Source organism: Triticum dicoccoides, chromosome 7A (assembly GCF_002162155.2).
Source record: "Triticum dicoccoides isolate Atlit2015 ecotype Zavitan chromosome 7A, WEW_v2.0, whole genome shotgun sequence".
NCBI classification, from domain to species: Eukaryota; Viridiplantae; Streptophyta; class Magnoliopsida; order Poales; family Poaceae; genus Triticum; species Triticum dicoccoides.
In genome coordinates, this window is record NC_041392.1 from 89,318,333 (window position 1) to 89,335,535 (window position 17,203).

Genomic DNA, 17,203 nt, shown 5'->3' on the forward strand with positions numbered 1-17,203 from the left:
ACATGGTCGTCCGGCTTACGCTCCGCCGATCCTGGGAGGAGACTCGTTCCCGGCAGCGCTCGGACTCCTTCCATCGGAAATCCATTGCGTTGGCCCAAATGGCGCATGGATCCGGCGCTAGGTGTGTCGTCGCTGCCTTGCCGGAGGTGGTGCGGTCCGTCTGGTGTCCGAACGCGGTGGCGGACGCGCATCCCCTCTATTGGCGCGCTGAGCATCAGGACGCACCATGGGCCTTGTACGATGAGAACATGGCATGGTGTGCACGCCGTGCGAGGTAGCAGGCGCGGGAGGCGGCGATGGACATCGACGAGGCAGAGTCGCACTCTCCGGTGCCCCATATGGTGCAGCAGTCCAGGCACCGCAACCGCATCATGGTGGACGTCAGCGGCTCGTCCCAGGACGGATCCATCATCGATCTGACGTCCACGGCACCCAACGGGTTTTGGTCTCTGACAAGGAAGAGTAGGGCATGGGAGACAGCGGTGCCTTGAATCCCGTGAGCTGGCTCGTTTCTCATGCCCTACTCTACGGGGACCGGGCCAGCACTCTGGGGAGCGCAGCCGGCCGCCGGACATGGCTACGGTGACCAGACGAGCTCTGCTTAAAGATCGCTACGTTGCATGTAATAATATGGATTTGAGGTATTCGAATGTGGATTGCATTATTTGAGGCGTGACCGGCCAGTGTCCGCGGACGCGCCCCGGGTGCATCCGCCGGTGTTTGAGGGGCCAGATTTGCAAAATCCGGTTGTAGATGCTCTAAACCCAACCCAAACATCTGGGTTGTTCGATACTCCTTACATCTAGCCTATATGAGGGGCGGATATGAGACATTGGACGCGTCCATCATGTCGAACTGACAGACAAGACCCGCACGTAAACCCATCGTCTGACGGGATTCCCTTTGATTTGGCGATGACACATTCATGTAGCCGCTCAGACTCGCCACCTGAGGGACAAAAGCTGGATGGAGCGGGTAAACCCTAGCGCCTCCACTTTTGTCCTCTCCTTCCTAGCCCCGCCAACACCGCTTCCCCTTCGTCTCTAACCTTGTTCTGCATCATGGTTCGATAGAAGATCACATATTATAAAATTCCTCATGCATGTGCGTCGAGCGGAGATCGCGCAGGAGGTGTGTGCCGCCAAGATACGTCGTGCCCAATGCCTTGCGAATGAGGACGATGAGGAGGAGGTAACCATGGAGGAGGCGCCAGGGATGGAGCACGACAAATTTGGCATGGAGAATGCGGAGGCGGAGTTCCACCTCGCCCAAGCCACGGAGGCAGACTCAAAGCACTTCACAGCGGAGCAACAGTTGGGGAGGTGGAGCAAGCTGCCTTTGTTGCATTCGCGGCACTCGTCGCCTAGCCTGTCCTCATGTTTGAGAACCAAGCCATCTTAGAGTCACTCTAGTCCGAACAGAGGTGATGGTGAACCCTATCGTATCCACCTCACGAACAAGAGGTGGGAGCGGCTATTCACAAACAAGGACGACGGCGATGAGGCATCGGAGCTTCGCCCCGCCGCCAATGACCATGAGGCCCGTGGCTCTGACAAGGGTGTCATCTACACCTTCGACGATGACGAGGAGAAGTAGGGTAATTTTCATTCAAATGTAGCTCGTTTTATTTATGTATGATGAGTATATATGGAAATATTAGGTTGCAAATGAAGGAAATATGCCCTAGAGGCAATAATAATGTTATTATTTTATTTCCTTATACCATGATAAATGTTTATTATTCATGCTAGAATTGTATTATCTGAAAACATAATACTTGTGTGAATACATAGACAAACTAAACGTCACTAGTATGCCTCTACTTGACTAGCTCGTTAATCAAAGATGGTTATGTTTCCTAACCATAGACATGTGTTGTCATTTGATTAACGGGATCACATTATTAGGAGAATGATGTGATTGACATGACCCATTCCATTAGCTTAGCACCCGATCGTTTAGTATGTTGCTATTGCTTTATTCATGATTTATACATGTTCCTATGACTATGAGATTATGCAACTCCCGTTTGCCAGAGGAACACTTTGTGTGCTACCAAACGTCACAACGTAACTGGGTGATTATAAAGGAGCTCTACAGGTGTCTCCAAAGGTAAATGTTGGGTTGGCGTATTTCGAGATTAGGATTTGTCACTCCGATTGTCGGAGAGGTATCTCTGGGCCCTCTCGGTAATACACAATACCTGAGCCTTGCAAGCAATGCAACTAATGAGTTAGTTGCGAGATGATGTATTATGGAATGAGTAAAGAGACTTGCCGGTAACGACATTGAACTAGGTATTGAGATACCGACGATCGAATCTCGGGCAAGTAACATACCGATGACAAAGGGAACAACTTATGTTGTTATGCGGTCTGACCGATAAAAGATCTTCGTAGAATATGTAGGAGCCAATATGAGCATCCAGGTTCCGCTATTGGTTATTGACCGGAGACGTGTCTCGGTCATTTCTACATTGTTCTCAAACCCGTAGGGTCCGCACGCTTAAGGTTTTGATGACAGTTATATTATGAGTTTATTGGTTTTGATGTACCGAAGTTAGTTCGGAGTCCCGAATGTGATCACGGACATGACGAGGAGTCTCGAAATGGTCGAGACATAAAGATTGATATATTGGACGACTATATTCGGACACCGGAAGTGTTCCGGGTGATTTCAGAGAAAACCAGAGTGCCGGAGGGTTACCGGAACCCCCCCGGGAGAAGTAATGGGCCATATGGGCCTTAGTGGAGAGAGAGAAGGGCAGCCAGGGTGGGCCGCACGCTTCCTCCCCCCCGGTCCGAATTGGACTAGGAGAGGGGGGTGGCGCCCCCCTTTCCTTCTCCCTCCCCACTTCCTTCCCCCTCCTAGTAGGAGTCCTACTCCTACTAGGAGGAGGACTCCTCCTTGGCGCGCCATAGGGCCGGCCGGCCTCCTCCCCTTGCTCCTTTATATACGGGGGCAGGGGGCACCCCTAGACACACAAGTTGATCCACGTGATCGTTTTCTTAGCTGTGTGCGGTGCCCCCTTCCACCATAATCCTCGGTAATATTGTAGCGGTGCTTAGGCGAAGCCCTGCGACGGTAGAACATGAAGATCGTCACCGCGCCATCGTGCTGACGGAACTCTTCCCCGACACTTTGCTGGATCGGAGTCCGGGGATTGTCATCGAGCTGAACGTGAGCTAAAACTCGGAGGTGCCGTAGTTTCGGTGCTTGATAGGTCGGGCCGTGAAGACATACGACTACATCAACCGCGTTGATATAACGCTTCCGCTTTCGGTCCACAAGGGTACGTAGACAATACTCTCCCCTCTCGTTGCTATGCATCATCATGATCTTGCGTGTGCGTAGGATTTTTTTTGAAATTACTACGTTCCCCAACAGTGGCATCAAAGCCTAGGTTTTATGTGTTGATGTTATATGCACGAGTAGAACACAAGTGAGTTGTGGGCGATATAAGTCATACTGCTTACCAGCATGTCATACTTTGGTTCGGCGGTATTGTTGGATGAAGCGGCCCGGACCGACATTACGCGTACGCTTACGCGAGACTGGTTCTACCGACGTGCTTTGCACACAGGTGGCTGGCGGGTGTCAGTTTCTCCAACTTTAGTTGAACCGAGTGTGGCTGCGCCCGGTCCTTGCGAAGGTTAAAACAGCACCAACTTGACAAACTATCGTTGTGGTTTTGATGCGTAGGTAAGATTAGTTCTTGCTTAAAGCCCGTAGCAGCCACGTAAAACTTGCAACAACAAAGTAGAGGACGTCTAACTTGTTTTTGCAGGGCATGTTGTGATGTGATATGGTCAAGACATGATGCTAAATTTTATTGTATGAGATGATCATGTTTTGTAACCAAGTTATCGGCAACTGGCAGGAGCCATATGGTTGTCGCTTTATTGTATGCAATGCAATTGCGTTGTAATGCTTTACTTTATCACTAAGCGGTAGCGATAGTCGTGGAAGCATAAGATTGGTGAGACAATAACGATGCTACGATAGGTAATCAAGGTGTCGCGCCGGTGACGATGGTGATCATGACGATGCTTCGGAGATGGAGATCACAAGCACAAGATGATGATGACCATATCATATCACTTATATTGATTGCATGTAATGTTTATCTTTTATGCATCTTATCTTGCTTTGATTGATGGTAGCATTATAAGATGATCTCTCACTAAATTTCAAGATAAAAGTGTTCTCCCTGAGTATGCACCGTTGCCAAAGTTCGTCGTGCCCAAACACCACGTGATGACCGGGTGTGATAAGCTCTACGTCCATCTATAACGGGTGCAAGCCAGTTTTGCACACGCAGAATACTCAGGTTAAACTTGACGAGCCTAGCATACAGTAGATATGATCAACATAGTGATGTTCACCATTGAAAACTACTCCATTTCACGTGATGATCGGTTATGGTTTAGTTGATTTGGGTCACGTAATCACTTAGAAGATTAGATGGATGTATTTCTAAGTGGGAGTTCTTAAGTAATATGATTAATTGAACTTAAATTTATCATGAACTTAGTACCTGATAGTATCTTGCTTGTTTATGTTTGATTGTAGATAGATGGCCCGTGCTGTTGTTCCGTTGAATTTTAATGCGTTCCTTGAGAAAGCAAAGTTGAAAGATGATGGTAGCAATTACACGGACTGGGTCCGTAACTTGAGGATTATCCTCATTGTTGCACAAAAGAATTACGCCCTGAAAGCACCACTGGGTGCTAGGCCTGCTGCTGGAGCAACACCAGATGTTATGAACGTCTGGCAGAGGAAAGCTGATGACTACTCGATAGTTCAGTGTGCCATGCTTTACGGCTTAGAATCGGGACTTCAACGACGTTTTGAACGTCATGGAGCATATGAGATGTTCCAGGAGTTGAAGTTAATATTTCAAGCAAATGCCCGGATTGAGAGATATGAAGTCTCCAATAAATTCTATAGCTGCAAGATGGAGGAGAACAGTTCTGTCAGTGAGCATATACTCAAAATGTCTGGGTATAATAATCACTTGATTCAATTGGGAGTTAATCTTACAGATGATTGCGTCATTGACAGAATTCTCCAATCACTGCCACCTAGCTACAAGAGCTTCGTGATGAACTATAATATTCAAGGGATGAATAAGACTATTCCCGAGCTCTTCGCAATGCTAAAAGCTGCGGAGGTAGAAATCAAAAAGGAGCATCAAGTGTTGATGGTCAACAAGACCACTAGTTTCAAGAAGAAGGGCAAAGGGAAGAAGAAGGGGAATTTCAAAAAGAACAGCAAGCAAGTTGCTGCTCAAGAAAAGAAACCCAAATCTGGACCTAAGCCTGAAACTGAGTGCTTCTACTGCAAGTAGACTGGTCACTGGAAGCGGAACTGCCCAAAGTATTTGGCAGATAAGAAGGATGGCAAGGTGAACAAAGGTATATGTGATATACATGTTATTGATGTGTACCTTACTAGAGCTCGCAGTAGCACCTGGGTATTTGATACTGGTTCTGTTGCTAATATTTGCAACTCGAAACAGGGACTACCGATTAAGCGACCACTGGCGAAGGACGAGGTGACGATGCGCGTGGGAAATGGTTCCAAAGTCGATGTGATCGCGGTCGGCACGCTACCTCTACATCTACCATCGGGATTAGTATTAGACCTAAATAATTGTTATTTGGTGCCAGCGTTGAGTATGAACATTATATCTGGATCTTGTTTGATGCGAGACGGTTATTCATTTAAATCAGAGAATAATAGTTGTTCTATTTATATGAGTAATATCTTTTATGGTCATGCACCCTTAAAGAGTGGTCTAGTTTTGCTGAATCTCGATAGTAGTGATACACATATTCATAATGTTGAAGCCAAAAGATGCAGAGTTGATAATGATAGTGCAACTTATTTGTGGCACTGCCGTTTAGGTCATATCAGTGTAAAACGCATGAAGAAACTCCATACTGATGGACTTTTGGAACCACTTGATTATGAATCACTTGGTACTTGCGAATCGTGCCTCATGGGCAAGATGACTAAAACACCGTTCTCCGGTACTATGGAGAGAGCAACAGATTTGCTGGAAATCATCCATACAGATGTATGTGGTCCAATGAATGTTGAAGCTCGTGGCGGATATCGTTATTTTCTCACCTTCACAGATGATTTAAGCAGATATGGGTATATCTACTTAATGAAACATAAGTCTGAAACATTTGAAAAGTTCAAAGAATTTCAGAGTGAAGTTGAAAATCATCGTAACAAGAAAATAAAGTTTCTACGATCTGATCGTGGAGGAGAATATTTGAGTTACGAGTTTGGTCTACATTTGAAACAATGCGGAATAGTTTCGCAACTCACGCCACCCGGAACACCACAGTGTAATGGTGTGTATGAACGTCGTAATCTTACTTTACTTGATATGGTACGATCTATGATGTCTCTTACAGATTTACCGCTATCATTTTGGGGTTATGCTCAAGAGATAGCCGCATTCACATTAAATAGGGCACCATCAAAATCCATTGAGATGACGCCTTATGAACTATGGTTTGGTAAGAAACCAAAGTTGTCATTTCTAAAAGTTTGAGGCTGCGATGCTTATGTGAAGAAACTTCAACCTGATAAGCTTGAACCCAAATCAGAGAAATGTGTCTTCATAGGATACCCAAAAGAGACTATTGGGTACACCTTCTATCACAGATCCGAAGGCAAGACATTTGTCGCTAAGAATGAATCCTTTCTAGAGAAGGAGTTTCTCTCGAAAGAAGTGAGTGGGAGGAAAGTAGAACTTGATGAGGTAATTGTACCTGCTCTCTTATTGGAAAGTAGTACATCATAGAAACAGGTTTCTGTGACACCTACACCAATTAGTGAGGAAGCCAATGATAATGATCATGAAACTTCAGAACAAGTTACTACTGAACCTCGTAGATCAACCAGAGTAAGATCCGCACCAGAGTGGTACGGTAATCCTGTTCTGGAAGTCATGCTACTGGATTATGATGAACGTGCGAACTATGAAGAAGCGATGGTGAGCCCAGATTCCGCAAAATGGCTCGAGGCCATGAAATCTGAGATGGGATCCATGTATGAAAACAAAGTATGGACTTTGGTTGACTTGCCCAATGATCGGCAAGCAATTGAGAATAAATGGATCTTCAAGAAGAAGACTGACACCGACGGTAATGTTACTATTTACAAAGCTCGACTTGTCGCAAAAGGTTTTCGACAAGTTCAAGGGATTGACTACGATGAGACCTTCTCACCCGTAGCGATGCTTAAGTTTGTCCGAATCATGTTAGCAATTGCCGCATTTTATGATTATGAAATTTGGCAGATGGATGTCAAAACTGCATTCCTGAATGGATTTCTGGAAGAAGAGTTGTATATGATGCAGCCGGAAGGTTTTGTCGATCCAAAGGGAGCTAACAAAGTGTGCAAGCTCCAGCGATCCATTTATGGACTGGTGCAAGCATCTCGGAGTTGGAATAAACGCTTTGATAGTGTGATCAAAGCATTTGGTTTTGTACAGACTTTTGGAGAAGCCTGTATTTACAACAAAGTGAGTGGGAGCTTTGTAGCATTTCTGATATTATATGTAGATGACATATTACTAATCTGAAATGATATAGAATTTCTGGATAGCATAAAGGGATACTTGAATAAGAGTTTTTCAATAAAAGACCTCGGTAAAGCTGCTTACATATTAGGCATTAAGATCTATAGAGATAGATCAAGACGCTTAATTGGACTTTCACAAAGCACATACCTTGACAAAATTTTGAACAAGTTCAAAATGGATCAAGCAAAGAAAGGATTCTTGCCTGGGTTATAAGGTGTGAAATTGAGTAAGACTCAATGCCCGACCAATGCAGAAGATAGAGAGAAAATGAAAGATGTTCCCTATGCTTCAGCCATAGGCTCTATCATGTATGCAATGCTGTGTACCAGACCTGATGTGTGTCTTGCTATAAGTCTAGCAGGGAGGTACCAAAGTAATCCAGGAGTGGATCACTGGACAGCGGTCAAGAACATCCTGAAATACCTGAAAAGGACTAAGGATATGTTTCTCATATATGGAGGTGACAAAGAGCTCATAGTAAATGGTTACGTTGATGCAAGCTTTGACACTGATCCGGACGATTCTAAATCGCAAACCGGATACGTGTTTACATTAAACGGTGGAGCTGTCAGTTGATGCAATTCTAAACAAAGCGTTGTGGCGGGATCTACATGTGAAGCGGAGTACATAGCTGCTTCGGAAGCAGCAAACGAAGGAGTTTGGATGAAGGAGTTCATATCCGATCTAGGTGTCATACCTAGTGCATCGGATCCAATGAAAATCTTTTGTGACAATACTGGTGCAATTGCCTTGGCAAAGGAATCCAGATTTCACAAGAGAACCAAGCACATCAAGAGATGCTTCAATTCCATCCGGGATCTAGTCCAAGGTGGGAGACATAGAGATTTGCAAGATACATACGGATCTGAATGTTGCAGACCCGTTGACTAAGCCTCTTCCACGAGCAAAACATGATCAACACCAAAGCTCCATGGGTGTTAGAATCATTACTGTGTAATCTAGATTATTGACTCTAGTGCAAGTGGGAGACTAAAGGAAATATGCCCTAGAGGCAATAATAATGTTATTATTTTATTTCCTTATATCATGATAAATGTTTATTATTCATGCTAGAATTGTATTATCCGGAAACATAATACTTGTGTGAATATATAGACAAACTAAACGTCACTAGTATGCCTCTACTTGACTAGCTCGTTAATCAAAGATGGTTATGTTTCCTAACCATAGACATGTGTTGTCATTTGATTAACGGGATCACATTATTAGGAGAATGATGTGATTGACATGACCCATTCCATTAGCTTAGCACCCGATCGTTTAGTATGTTGCTATTGCTTCTTCATGACTTATACATGTTCCTATGACTATGAGATTATGCAACTCCCGTTTGCCGAAGGAACACTTTGTGTGCTACCAAACATCACAACGTAATTGGGTGATTATAAAGAAGCTCTACAGGTGTCTCCAAAGGTAAATGTTGGGTTGGCGTATTTCAAGATTAGGATTTGTCACTCCGATTGTCGGAGAGGTATCTCTGGGCCCTCTCAGTAATACACATCACCTGAGCCTTGAACCAATGCAACTAATGAGTTAGTTGCGAGATGATGTATTACGGAACGAGTAAAGAGACTTGCCGGTAACGAGATTGAACTAGGTATTGAGATACCGACGATCGAATCTCGGGCAAGTAACATACCGATGACAAAGGGAACAACGTATGTTGTTATGCGGTCTGACCGATAAAAGATCTTCGTAGAATATGTAGGAGCCAATATGAGCATCCAGGTTCCGCTATTGGTTATTGACCAGAGACGTGTCTCGGTCATGTCTACATTGTTCTCGAACCCGTAGGGTCCGCACGCTTAAGATTTCGATGACAGTTATATTATGAGTTTATTGGTTTTGATGTACCGAAGTTAGTTTGGAGTCCCGGATGTGATCACGGACATGACGAGGAGTCTCGAAATGGCCGAGACATAAAGATTGATATACTGGAGGACTATATTCGGACACCGGAAGTGTTTCGGGTGATTTTGGAGAAAACCGGAGTGCGGGAGGGTTACCGGAACCCCCCCCCCCCCGAGAAGTAATGGGCCATATGGGCCTTAATGGAGAGAGAGAAGGGCAGCCAGGGTGGGCCGCGCGCCTCCTCCCCTCGGTCCGAATTGGACTAGGAGAGGGGGGCGGCGCCCCCCTTTCCTTCTCCCTCCCCACTTCCTCCTACTAGAAGGAGGACTCCTCCTTGGCGCGCCATAGGGCCGGCCGGCCTCCTCCCCTTGCTCCTTTATATACGGGGGCAGGGGGCACCCCTAGACACACAAGTTGATCCACGTGATCATTTTCTTAGCCGTGTGCGGTGCCCCCTTTCACCATAATCCTCGATAATATTGTAACGGTGCTTAGGCGAAGCCCTGCGACGGTAGAACATCAAGATCGTCACCACGCCGTCGTGCTGACGGAACTCTTCCCCGACACTTTGCTGGATTGGAGTCCGGGGATCGTCATCGAGCTGAACGTGTGCTAAAACTCGGAGGTGACGTAGTTTCGATGCTTGATCGGTCGGGCCGTGAAGACATACGACTACATCAACCGCGTTGATATAACGCTTCCGCTTTCGATCTACATGGGTACGTAGATAATACTCTCCCCTCTCGTTGCTATGCATCACCATGATCTTGCGTGTGCGTAGAATTTTTGTTGAAATTACTACGTTCTCCAACAGCAAATAGGGTTGTGGTTTGCAATGGCGGGCAAATGAGGGATAATCGGCTCCTGTCCATGGTCCCATCCAGACGCATCCCCGACATATAGGAGGTCAAATTTGCACATCTCCATTATAGATGCTTTGACATGTCAAAGTATCCTTGAAAAACCTAATTTAGCTGGATGTTGTACCCTGTTTGCCACTGTGTTATTCAGATTTTCTTTTTTTAATTAACCAAGAGGTTTTGTGCACCCTTTTTTTATTCATTTAATAAATAAAGCAGCTCTCCTCCCATCGTAAAATAGTGAGCCACCTATGCGTCAGGTGCCTGAAAAATATGTTGCATTCGTCACTTTCATCAAGGGCCATTAGAACTTCATCTAGTGGATTTAAATAGATCAGAGTATTGTTCATCTTCAACCTCCAGGTTCTGCGTCCTCGTGTAGCCGCTGGCCAAGCCATCCCTAACTGCCTGATTCCGTCCCTTGCGGTCGGTGGCTACTGCCGCCCCACCCACCCCTCGACTTCTCCCCACCGTCGTGTTAGCCACCGCCCTGGCCATCTCTTTAAGCCCAACATCGGTGAACAACTCTGGTGATTCCTCTACACCCCTACATCCCTAAGATAGATACTGGAGCTGCTGCTTCCTAGCGAGCCTGCACTCCCACATTCTTAAGATAGATAGTGAGGCTGCTTCTTCTTTAGCGAGGTTCGACCTCCCCATATCATGCGCTTAGGAAGAAGAAAAAAGTGATCGATGCCAAGAAAATTTCCAGGTACCACACATGTGGCACGAAGCATTCCGGCTCTTGACGTTTTTTACAACTAAAGTTGCCATCTAAAAAAACAACCCCCCTCCCAAAAGAACTAAAACTTGTCATCTGAAAAGAGAGTTGCCATCCTCGCGTCACTAAACTTGTCATAAAAAATGTTTGGAGTTTTTTTTTGAACATCACTACAGACATAAGTGCTCATATACACGCGCATACACTCACCTCTATGAACGCACACATACACACCCTACCCCTATGAGCACCTCCGAAAGACTGAGCCGACATATCATCTTGAGATTTACGAAGTCACCGTAGGCGTTTCGCCGTCGACGGGAACGTCTCCTCCCACTGAATGCACATCGCCGGAAATACTGAAATAAATCTAGAAATAAATGCGAGCACCAGGATTTGAACCCTGGTGGGCTGGGGATACCATAGTCCCTCATCGTGTGTGTGTTCGTGCCACACGTGTGGCACTTAGGTCTTTTTTTATATATCCAGTGTACAATTCAGTCGGCATTTTTTCCTTTTAAGGCCTCTTTTGGTTCATAGGATAGGATTATCATAGGAATAGGAATCTTGTAGGAAATGAACTGACATGTATCTCAAATCCTATGAGTAGGAATAGTAAACAAGATGTCATTTAATTGACACCAAAAGAATTTTTCCATTGAGTCTAGGCTCTTTTTTATTTTTCAATGAAATATGGAGGATAGAAACCAATCCTATGTAGGAATAGGAATCCATTCCTATGAACCAAAGGGCTCTAAAGAAAAAAATTCTATAAGAATCCTATCCTTTAGAATTCCTATGAAATTCATCTAAACTAAAGGAGGCCTAAAAGGTCGGCAGAAGAATTGATTCACTCTCTGGGCAAACGCACGTGGACGTCATCGTGGAGGCCTCTTCTGTGTGTGACCACTGACAAGTCCCAGTCATCGAGGGTCCTCGCGCGCGCGGGTTGCTGCTGGAGTAATGTCGCGCTTTAGTGCTCCTCGTCCTCGAGGTTTGTAGCGAGGGCCGACCCAGACCATTGACGCTGCAAGCCGGCCGAGGGAGCGGGCGATGGGTTCCGACGCGGCGGCGGTGAGCACCGCGCGGGAGGCCGCACGCATGGCGTGGGACGAGTCCAAGCGCCTCTGGGGCATCGGCACGCCCATCGCCATCGCCACGCTCAGCATGTACGCCGTCAGCTCCGTCACCACCATCTTCGTCGGCCACCTCGGCAACCTGCCCCTCGCCGCCGCCTCCATCGGCCTCTCCGTCTTCTCCACCTTCTCCCTCGGATTCTTGGTATGCTTTGCACGGTCTTTCACACACCATTCTTGCGTATTTTCTGATGCCAACGCGAGGGCTCGTGCAGCTCGGCATGGGGAGCGCTCTGGAGACGCTGTGCGGGCAGGCGTTCGGCGCCGGCCAGGTGGCCATGCTCGGCGTCTACCTGCAGCGCTCCTGGATCGTCCTCATCGCTGCCGCACTCCTAATGGTGCCCTTCTACGTCTTTGCCGAGCCGCTCCTCCTCGCCGTCGGCCAGGACCCCGTCCTCGCGCGCGAGGCCGCCCGCTTCTCGCTCTACATCCTCCCTGGGGCCTTGTCCTTCGCCGTCAACTTCCCCACTGGCAAGTTCCTCCAGGCGCAGAGCAAGGTCCTGGTGCTCGCCTGGATCGGCGTCGCCGGCCTCTGCTTCCACGTCGCGCTCACCTACCTCCTCGTCACCGTCCTCGGATGGGGCACCCCGGGCGCCGCCGCCGCCTACGACCTCTCCCTTTGGGCCATCGCGCTGGGACAGGCCGCCTACATCATCGGCTGGTGCAAGGACGGCTGGAGGGGCTGGTCCATGGCCGCATTCCACGACATGTGGGCGTTCGTCAAGCTCTCACTCGAGTCCGCCGTCATGCTCTGCCTTGAGATTTGGTACCTCGGCATGATCACCGTCCTCACCGGCAACCTCCAGGATGCGCAGATTGCCGTCGACTCGCTTGGCGTCTGGTACTCGTTACCTTTCTTTCGAACGTTCTCTACTAACTAAAGATATATGCTTCAGAATACTGGTCATACATATAATTAAGCTGACAGAATACTTATGCTTAATTTTTCAGCATGAATATAAACGGTTGGGAATGTATGATCTTCATTGGCCTCAATGCTGCCATCAGGTCAGGTTAATTGTAACTGTGTATCTAAATTGTCGGTTCTTGTTCACCAACCCATCGCTCCACCACAACCATCAAATTTTAGTTTCTAAATAAACTGTTGAACGTATACCTGTTTACGTTTTTCAGTGTTCGGGTCTCCAACGAGCTGGGCTCTGGCCGTCCAAGGGCAGCAATGCACGCCGTCGTCGTCGTCATCGCCGAGTCGCTGCTCATCGGGCTGCTATGCATGGCCCTCGTCTTGATCTTCAGAGATAACTTCGCCATCATCTACACCACCGATTTGGAGCTCCAGCATGCAGTCTCCAAGATTGCAGGACTGCTTGGCCTGACCATGGTGCTCAACAGCGTGCAGCCCGTGGTTTCAGGTACGGTTCATTCTTCCTCTTAAATCAGTCACCTCAAACTCATCCCCTGGAGTTGATGATATTGATCTGATGATGCTTCAGGGGTTGCTATTGGAGGAGGATGGCAAGGCCTTGTTGCATACATCAACCTAGTCTGCTACTATGTTTTCGGGTTGCCTTTGGGCTATCTTCTCGGCTACAAGTTCAACTATGGAGTTGGGGTAATTCTTTATATATCTTATTTGATTGAACTACCACAAATTTGTAAAATAACAAGTAAAGAATATTTACAGTCTCTATGATTTTGCAACATCAGTTATGAAGTTGTAACATTAGCTCTAATTCCAGGGGATTTGGGCTGGCATGCTTTCCGGGGTTGCACTTCAAACACTGATTTTACTCTTCATCGTGTGGAGAACAGATTGGAATGCAGAGGTATGATTTTCCATTGCCCTTCCAGTCTTCACCAATTTAATAAACTAGTCAATGTGTACGTGCAATGCACATTAATTTAAAAGTATATTAGGTGCATGCGGATATTAAGTAGGATATTATTTTCATGTTATTATGTGATTAGCACTATATTTGGCATGAAATTAACTGCATGCTAAACGTGTTGCGTGCTCGACATTGAAGCAATCTAGATCGTTAGATTGACATGATTTGATGACCGAGATTAATTTGACCTGCCTCTTTGGGTCTTTTTATATTGGTATAGATATAGATTATTATGTGATTACCATTATATTTGGCATGAAATTAACTACACGCTAAACGTGTTGAGTGCTCGACATTGAAGCAATCTTGGTCGTTGGATTGACATGATTTGATGGCCGAGATTAATTTGATCTGCCCCTTTGGATCTTTTATATAGATATAGATATAGATATAGATGTGGATACAGAATCACATGTCATCAAATCTTTTCAATCTTCAGTATCCACACATATCATATGACTAATGGCTTCTTTCTTTATCAGTATGTAAATTTTTTCTGTTATTTGTATTGAAATGCTGAGCTTTCCACCTTGCTCATCTCATAGTCTACAACTGCAGGCTGCACTAGCATCGAGCCGTGTGCGAAAATGGGGCGGCATCGATGGAACCAAACCTCTGCTGGAAGATAACTAGATCACCTAAGAATTTTTATCGCTTCTTAATAAACATTGTTTGCCTTGGAATTGATGATATCATATATCATTGTGATTTTTTTAGTATCAATAGGGTACCGAAATCAGATCGAACTTGTTGAAGCACTATATCGTTACGAGTCTAAATGGTTGTGCACATTTTTGTATGCGGAGGCGGGAAGTTGTGCTTATATTGTGAATTTTTGTATTCATGTTGATATTTTGTTTCCTAAATGAATTTTCCATCTGTTTGTGTTTAGCTTCTGCCGTTCAGTTACCGCTCTGCTTTTTTCGGAGTAAATGACATTGGTGTCTGGTGAGCGCACCTAGTCGTCCAACTTATAAACCGAAAACCTGTCACACAACTTCTACTGTTGGTGCACATAGGTCACTACTATGGCACGTCAGTTGTCACACAACTTGAGTTGGCCGGTTTTTCATAGAAACGGGTCACGCAGTGGCAGTGCTCACGTGACGTGTTTTTGAAGTGTAAAATGTCACGTGAGAGTGTGGGCGAAATTGCATTTTCTAGCGGATGTATCCGGCAAGCATCCTCCATTCGCAGCTTGTTGAAGATCCGCGCTCAGTTCCAGCGTATAAAATAGCCAACAGATTTTGATCGACCATACCAGAATAGCGCTTGTACAACGAATCGTTCTGACACGGTACATAATACAGGGCCCACATATCTGATAGACGCGTCTCAAAATATCAACTCTGTTCCCCTCACCGCACGACAACTCAGTGCGTCCTCTTCCTCCCAAACTCTGGTTCGTCATTCGTCGCCATGGTTACATATTTGTGGGTTTGAGCTCCCATTCATCCTCGAATTTCTCCACTCGTTCGGCTACGAGCTACTTCATCTCATCTACCTATCATGGACCCCCACACACCACCCTCAAGGTCGCGTCCAATAGATCTAGGTGTGTCACTGAATAGATTGAGACAATGGCCAACGATTTAGCTAATCGTACCTGCTATCTAAAGGAGATATCTTCTTTTCTAAAAGACCTAGATCACATCGTCTTCAAGAAAGATCCGTAAGGTAAATCCCTATTCAGTTTGATTTCAAGTTAGATGTGGTGACATTTTAAGTACTCCCTCCTTTTCTATTTACTCTGCATATTAGTTTTTGACTAAAGTCAAACTTTATAAAATTTGACCAGGTTTGTAGAAAAAATATGAACATTTACAGTAACAAATTTATATGATGCGAAAATATATACAATGATGAATCCAAAGATATATATTTAGTGGTGTATATGTTAATATATTTTTATGCAAACTTGTAAAAAGTATATAAAATTTAACCTATGCGGAGTAAATAAAAACAGAGGGAGTACTATTGTTAAGATACTCAAACGCATGATTATACTTGCTAAACAATTATTGTGATTTGGTTCCAGATGATAATAATTATTGTGATGGCTTATCTTAACCAAAAAACTGAAGTAACCTTTCATAAACGGAAATGATAAGTATCAAATATTCGGATTTTAAACATGGCTACCCAAATGTTTTTCATGGCAACTTTAGTTGACGAGAGGATGGCAAGTTAGAGGCAAGCACGACAACTTTCTGTCAAAAATTAACTGAAGTATGAAAGTTGCCATGATTGGCAACTGAAGTTCTCATCCTCGCGTTACTAAACTTGCCATCGAAAGCGTTCGGAGTTTTCATGCGCTCGTACCAAACATTCAGTATTTATCAGATTCCTTTATAAAACTTATACCTCCATTCCAAAACATAAGACCTGGTAGTAGTTTTTTAATTCTGTACATATTGTCAACTCTTTAGATGGAGGGTGAACCAAATTTCATGAGAGGAAGTTTTATGGACCTACTTCCTTTTGTGGAAAGACCCAAAGTATATAAAGATTTATTAAAGAACCAAGGTAATGCACTTCCATTATGTGCTTTCCTTGATCAACTAGGACTGACAGAGTATACATGTATCTGAACATGTCAATTGAATGCATGTAAACAAGGAATCATCTGTCAATGACACTGCCAATGTTCAAAGTGGGTACCAACCGTCGAATTATGAGGATGATGCTTTATATGTGCCCAACTTGAGGTTATATTGCATATATACTAATCGATGAATGTGTCGGAAGATAGCTTGGCTATCAAAGTCGATCTTGGTCAATATTACGATAACCATGGTGAGGTGCAGTCTACAATAGTAGAAGAACCTTTACTTCTCCAGCTCAGTGGGGCTAAAAACCCATTGCTTGATGAAGACTACCCGTTTTCAGCATTACTTATGCTTCGGTACAACCCATCTAAACAAATCAACAGATGAGATCTCTCCATACCTCTTCATAATAGAGGGTAGGATGATCTTTTTATAAATATGTCGCCCTCGCCGATAATACACGGCCCGATATACTTTTTTCTCTTTCTTTTTAATCTTCAAAAAATGTGCGCCATGGGAGATTTGAAATCCAACCCTCGTGGTTTACTTCAAGTTCTACTAACCAAATAGGATAGGTTACTTGTTATGCCCATTTCCTCCGTTTTTCGC

At 45.1% G+C, this 17,203-nt stretch overlaps 1 protein-coding gene across 1 annotated transcript; it reads left to right on the plus strand.

Annotated features, from left to right (window-relative positions):
- The first annotated feature begins 12,024 nt into the window (after nt 1–12,024).
- Nucleotides 12,025–14,936, plus strand: LOC119332682 (protein DETOXIFICATION 35-like). Its single transcript, XM_037605839.1, has 7 exons — nt 12,025–12,340; nt 12,411–13,036; nt 13,147–13,203; nt 13,330–13,568; nt 13,650–13,768; nt 13,896–13,982; nt 14,604–14,936. Exons 1-7 carry the CDS (start codon nt 12,113–12,115, stop codon nt 14,676–14,678), a joined length of 1,431 nt encoding a protein of 476 aa, XP_037461736.1. The 5' UTR covers nt 12,025–12,112; the 3' UTR covers nt 14,679–14,936.
- The last annotated feature ends 2,267 nt before the right edge of the window (nt 14,937–17,203 follow it).